General features: G+C 41.3%; 1 protein-coding gene across 1 annotated transcript in view; it reads left to right on the top strand.

Annotated features, from left to right (window-relative positions):
- The window catches only part of BPIFC (BPI fold containing family C), a 36,022-nt gene extending 29,507 nt beyond the window's left edge, over positions 1-6,515 (top strand). The window contains exons 13-16 of the mRNA XM_011354430.2: positions 2,360-2,402; positions 3,978-4,041; positions 4,795-4,871; positions 5,958-6,515. Coding sequence (XP_011352732.1) covers positions 2,360-2,402; positions 3,978-4,041; positions 4,795-4,871; positions 5,958-6,080 — 307 coding nt within the window. The 3' untranslated portion in view covers positions 6,081-6,515. The remainder of the gene's footprint in view (positions 1-2,359; positions 2,403-3,977; positions 4,042-4,794; positions 4,872-5,957) is intronic.
- The last annotated feature ends 269 nt before the right edge of the window (positions 6,516-6,784 follow it).

Below are 6,784 nucleotides of genomic sequence, written 5' to 3'. Positions count from 1 at the left end.
AACAAGCACCTGTGAAACCTCTTGGCCTGCTGACCTTTTCTCCATACTGCACCCAGGGCGATCTTGACAAAACACAGACATCATCTCCCTTCCTAGAAGCCTTCCATAGTGTCCTTGCTCTTAGGATAAATATCAGAATCTTAATATGGCCTGAGAAGCCCAGCTGGTCAACCCCATCTGCCTCTCTAGCATCGTCTTGCTGTACTCTCTCCCAAGCTCTCTGTTCCTGCCACAGGGCCTTTGCAACCTCTGCCCAGACCCCTCCCCCTTCCCACGTCTTTCCCCATTTTGTCTTTTTCATCGCGCTCATCCTTCATGTCAGCTCAAAGACATATTTCTCTTTTTTGGAAAACTTCCTATACTCACCAAGTTAGATCAGGTTCCTTTGTTATTTGCCTCAACAAATTTCTTTCTTTTCACCAAAGCATTCTTCTCAGTCTGTAATGAAACCTTCATCAGTGGGGTTATTCGATTAATGCCTTCCTCCCCACTAGGCCTGTAAGCCGCCTCCCCACATGAGAGCAATGGCCGTGTCTGGTTTTGCTCACAATCCTATCTGCAGCACCTGTCCCAGGGCTGACTATGTTAGATGTTCAATAAATATCAGCTATGTGCGTCAGTGAATGAACACTTAGTGCCTGCATGTGCCATGCTCTTTGCTCAATCCTAGGAATACAAAGATAATTAATACCGACTCTCTACCTTGAAGGAGTTCGTAGTCAGAGGGCCAAGAGATAAACAATCACGGTAAGGTATTGAGGGCAGGACTGATTTTCAATGTCTGCTCTGGTCACGGGGTTGGAGGAATGGCGTTGTGAGTGCTCGTGCTTTGGTCCACCTGACCTTCATTTTGTCATATTTGATATGTTGACCCAGATCATGAAGGGCCTTTTGTCATGCTTGAGAGTTGGTACTTCAGCTTTGGTTTTCAATCAGGACGATAAACTTTCTCCAAAAAAATTTTTAAATGGGCTATATTCTATATCTGCAAGATAGGGCTATCTGCGTTCCCTTTCCCCCCAAAGACTCTGTGGTCCTCTAATAAAAATTAGTTCCTATAGTCAAGGCTGTAAGCAGCAGGTTAGGGGCCTGCCTGGCAGAGAATGAGAGGTAGAAAGACTGAACTCAGGCGCCACCTAGTGGTTTGAGCTGTGCTTGTGTGTTTTTCAGAACCGGAGCAGGGAGCGTTTGCTCTTTGCTCTCCCTGTTTCTCTGCAGTTAGTGAGATGCCGCCATTAGTAAGCTAACCCAGTGAGTATACCTCGAGAACTAGGACAGAGAAGTGAGATGGTCCCAGGAGGAAAGGATAGTCGGTTCGTAGGACACCCCAGACAAGCTCACTCATAGCAGGTGGTCCTGAGGTGGCCAATTATGGCAGGGTTGTGATTAAAGAAAAAAAAAAGAAAAGTCACAAATTGTGTTCCACCCTTATGTAGGCCAAATCTCTAACCTGGTCTAGATTGTCCATGGTAAGAGGTGGTGAGACCAGGGAGAGGCATCCCCCTCTCATTTCCCCAGCAGTGCCTTTAACAATTATACTGCACTGCCTTTCATGTCAGACAGCTATCACAGCTACCATTTCCCCTATGTCTTATGACTGAGCAGCTAAAAAATGATACAGGTGATACAGCCTTCTGAGAGCTGTGGCCTTGACTGAGCATAGAATCCAAGTAGTATGAGATTTGCCACCTGGATCCATCAGTTGTTAATTCTGTGACTTGATGAATGTAATTCTCCTCTCTAATCATCAGTTTCCTGCAAAAGAGACAATAATAATTGCATCTATCACAGTAGCACTGTGAAGATTAATTTTCAAAATGTTTATAAAGCTCCTAAGAAAGGGCACCACTATCGCCTTCATCTTATCGTCACATTTATTAATAAGGGATCAGCCTGGCTCGGAGAAGTTAAAAGATTGAGTTCAAAGCCAGAAGACCTAGAAAACATTTCTCCCATCCAAGTATTAACCAGGCCCAACCCTGCTTAGCTTCAGGCATCAGACAAGATTGGACACATGGGGTGGCATGGCTGTAGCCTGAAAGCCATTTATTTCTTAAGACTGTTCTGCATTCCAGGTTGCCAAAAGGAAGTCTCACAGAGCAAAAGCACTTGGGAAACTCATTCTGGTTTCAAAGCCAAGGCTTCGGCTGTTTCTGCTCTGCTTTTTAAGCAGAAAATATAAGGGTAAAGATGTAATAGAACATTATGTCCTTACAAGGTTGTGTGTGTTTTAAATAGCATCTTATTGAGCTAAAAAAAAATTACTCCTTTCATTTTGTTCCTTTCTATTGAAATGATTGTTTTTAAATATTCCTCTAATCTTTTCCTGTTGGTTTTTGTTGTTTTGCTTTGTTTTCAGGTTCCGCCTTACTCTGCCAGAATCCAGTCGCAGCAATATCGAGGTAGGAGTCAGAGCTCTCAGAGTTCCCTGTCCAGGGAAGAATGAAAATTCTCCTATATAGTAGCTGGATGATTGTTTTCTATATCTCTGAGTAGGACTTGGTTTTTCCCTGAGTGTTGATTTTAACCGTAAAATTCTTTATATAGCTACTCATCCAAGCCCATTAACTATTAAACAAGAGAGGAACTCTCCAATTCACTTTTATCTATTCAGAAAGACTTTTAAAGGAACTCAAAAAAACTGTTAAGACATTGTGTAATGTTGAGATTTTCAGGGAGACTTCATTTTTTGGATAAAATAATCTTCTAGAGTTAAATTTAAGATCCACACTCCCAAAGAATGTGGTTCTTTGTCAATTTTTAGGCCATGATTAATTTTACTCTTCGAAGGCTTTCTAGACATATCCTAAAATTAGGTCAAGGTTGTTCGTGTTCTCAGAAGAGTCCCAACAAGCTACAGGAAGTTCCCCCAAGCTATAGGAAGATCAGCCAAATCACTAAGTGACATCTCTATCCTTGAGGCACTTATACTCTAGAGCAGCGGTTCTCAACTAGCTCGCTGTGGATTAACACCTCTGTGGCATAGCCATTTGGTAGATGGCAGACTATAGTCAATGAGAATTCATAGCTGACTGTCTTATAAATAATATTCCCTGAGCCCAGAGGAGGCAAAGTGAGTCCAAGTCTTCCAGGAAGACCCAGACAAACTACTCTGTATCAATGACAGAGTGTACTAACCGTTACATTTCTGAAAAAAAAAGGACAATGCTATATACAGGGCATTTTTACATAATATTAACTCATTTACTCTTGACAACAACCCTATGAAATTAGTACTATTATTTTCACTTTATAGTTGAGTAAGTTGAGGCACAGAGAAGTTAAGGAACTTTCCCACCATCACACAGTGAAGTGGTAAAAACAAGAGATAAATCTAGAAAGTCTACTGCAGGGATACCCTTAATAAGCTGCAAAGAGATTCTTGTTTTTGCTAAGCCTATAGGATGCTAAAAAAAATATTCATTGAATGAATTGATGTTGATCGTAGTCCATTTATTTTTAATCCCTGAATGTTCCCAGGAACCAACATTTAGCTAGGATTATACAACTACCATAGTTTATTAAAAATCACTTGGATGTTCTGGTGATGCCTTTAACTATAGAGCATAACATAAAGTGAGGGAACTCCCGTGGCTGAAGTTCCCAGTAAAGTCGGGAAAGACTACTAAGGTGGGGTGTGTATCAGTTGTTCTGGATTGTCTTACTTGGTGGATACCTAAGCTGCCATGTTTGTTGCCACCATGCGGTCTCTCTACAGTTGTCACCATGATCCAGGGTGGAGGAGAGCAGAAATGTGCATCCTCGAGGAGGAAGAAAGACTGGGAAATTCTGTAATACGGTTTCCCACAAAATAGCTTTTGGTGTCTGGAAAACTAGAATACGTGCATCTCTGTGGGGAGATTCTAATTATAGCCCCCTATCCCCATAAGGTCTGGAAAAGTGCAGTTCCAAACCAGGCACGGTACTTTCAAAATGTCCTGATTTGGCAACTGATTTAGTTTCCCCTTTCATTTTAGGTCTTGAAGTTTGAGAATATTCTGTCCTTCATTATCCACTTTGGCATCCTCCCACTGGCCAACGGTAAGAGATTCTTGAAAAACAACGTGACGCTGACATCAGCTAAATGTTGGGGATTGTTTGGGACTTTCCATCCTGAAGCTTGTGCTTCTAGAGTGTTGTTATGAATCCAGGCCAGTGCCAGAATTTACAAAGCTTATACCATCAACGATAGGTTATAAAATTAGATTTCTCATGTCCAAGCCTTGTGAGCAACTCTACTTGAAGACTCAGCAAGAACGGCTACCTCTGGTCGAGTTAAGGAGATTGAAATCACTCTCCTTAGTCAGTGGAGTCTCCTTCAGGTCATCCAGAAATGAAATTATTCTCCCGAAAGGGTATCTCAGTGGTTCTCGTGCAAAGACCATCTGGATGGACACAATTTTCATGAATGACAATCCTAGGCCTTCTCCCCGCACTGCAATTGTTCACATGCTGCAGCGTCTTGAATTTGACTTGGTTAAAATACATTTTGCATTGGAGACCAAAAGGTTCTCAGGACCCAATAAGGTATTTTTAAAATGTAAATTGGACAAAGTGCCAGCATTTTTCTACCATCCAAATGCACATAATCGCAGGTGCATTTTTATTAAGCATGAATTATGTAACCATTCTTCTGGGGAAATGATAGGGACATATCACAGAGAATGAAAACACAGAACTAGGATGAATGAAAAAATAAATTGTTAAAAAGCCGCTTGTTAGTCTCTTACCAAAAATTTTGCCAAAACTTCCGTGCCTGTGCCCAATTATTTTACCCCTTGTTTTATATTTTAGCAAAATTGCAGCAAGGATTTCCTCTGCCCAACCCACACAAAATCTCATTTGTCAATTCAGATATTGAAGTTCTTGAGGTAAGAATGTGAATATTCTCTTAAGTGCCTCGTTTCTTTCCATAGTAGAATCAGCCTTTTTCTATTTGCTTACTTTTTGTTTTATTTCGTTCGGCTCTGCTTTTTCTCAGCCCAGGGAATTTTATAAACATTACGTTTAGCTCTTAAAGCTGGCAATTAATAATGAAAAGCATTTAAAGTTGTGTTTTAAAATTAGAGTCCTGTTTCCCTTCGCAGCCAAATTTATTCACACCACAGTACGAGAGGATGCAATGCGGTGTGTTTTATTTTCTTTATTCCACGAAACAACCTGTAAGGCTGGGATTATTAGTCTCATTTTGTAGATGAGGAGGGGAAGACTCAGAGAAGTGAAGAGGCTTATGTAGCTGGAAAATCCATAGCTGAGACCAGACTGGCTGTTCAGATTCTCTAGTCAGTGAACTTTTGTCTGAACCAAAGACCCTCCTCTGGGTTCAGGGATCCGCTGTGAGCTGTTTCCTGGTTAATTATTATTGAGAAACTTCAGAACACTCTTTTTTTTTCTATTCTGGCTCTTCGTTTAGGAAGGTGGAAATGAGATTCTGATGAAATTATCCAATCCTATATACTACCCTGAACTCCCTCTTCCTCCTCACCTCCCCCCGCCCCCATAATTGCTTAAGTCACATAAGGCAACAGTAATCCAAAACGGCCTGTTCCTGGAGTAAAGGGGGTCAAATATGTGGTGACAGAAAGAAATCTAACTACGGGAGGTGAACACACGGTGTAAATGTATATATGCTTTACTGTTAAAGTGTACAGCTGAAACTTACTGGATTTCGTTAACCAATGTCACCATAAAAAATTATTTAATTAATTTTTTTTTTAAAAAAAAAGGCAAAAACAAAAAACAAAACAAAAAAATCCATGGCCTGTTCCTATGTCTGAGGCACTCACCAGGGGAGGGGAGGGTATGACACAGTAGGACCTGTGTAAGAAACCGTGTCCTGTGACACAGTAAACCTGGTAAAGAAACCATCTCTCCCTCACCCCTCTGGCAAACCCAGACATCCTATGGCTTCAGGTGCCTGAAGTTTAACGTCATCTTCCTTGTTGCATCCTTTTCAGCATTTCCTTTTGATTTCCACGGACCTGAAGTATGAAACCTCCTTAAAGCAGCAACCAAGTTTCCATGGTTGGGAAGGTCTGAACCTGATCAGTGGACAGTGGAGTGGGAAATCAGCCCCTTGACTGCCTGCTTGGGGTTCACTGCAGGAAGTAAATGGCCCTTAATCTCACCTACTGTAAACCCAGAGGGAGAAGACAGCACGCACTGGAATTTTAAAGTTCTCCTGAAGTGTTTAGGCTGGAAGTTTTCTTTCTCCAGCCCTCAGGGACAGAGGGAGACAAACTGGGTTAAAGAGCTAAATCAGGGTGTGTTCGTCTCTGTGCGTGGAGGGGTGGATGTTTGAATGTGTGTTCATGTTTGAATGCATGCTATGTGTTCCTGCGTTTATGAAATCCTGGAGCCAAGAGCTAGGCATGTACTTCTGACAAGGTACATGAGAAATTTCTCAAGTACAGATTTGAATCAGTTTGGTCGGTGGAGATCCCCTCAGCCCTCTCAGCTCTCTGGGGTTCTCCCACTCCCTGCATATTGGATTTTATGTTTTATATATACTGCTACTGTCCCCTGTATTTAATTAAAATTGTTTTCTATTAATGTTAACCTTGTCTTTTTATTTGCAAGACTTCCTGCCCCAGCTTTTTTTAAATGAAATAAGACAGAGACAAGAGAATTTAGTGTCTTTAACATTGATGAAAACTGAGATAGTACAGATTTCAAGGCTTGATTTAAAAAGGGAATTCTTTGCCTCTTAGATGTTTGCAGTGAGAAACTGTGTGATCACAGAAAACTCAGGAAGTCATATCACTTTAAGTTTTAGGATGTTTTC

This window comes from Pteropus vampyrus, unplaced genomic scaffold (genome assembly GCF_000151845.1).
Source record: "Pteropus vampyrus isolate Shadow unplaced genomic scaffold, Pvam_2.0 Scaffold16, whole genome shotgun sequence".
In the NCBI taxonomy this organism is placed as follows: Eukaryota; Metazoa; Chordata; class Mammalia; order Chiroptera; family Pteropodidae; genus Pteropus; species Pteropus vampyrus.
The sequence above is the reverse complement of the archived record's forward strand: the minus strand, read 5'-3'. Positions and strand labels throughout refer to the sequence as shown.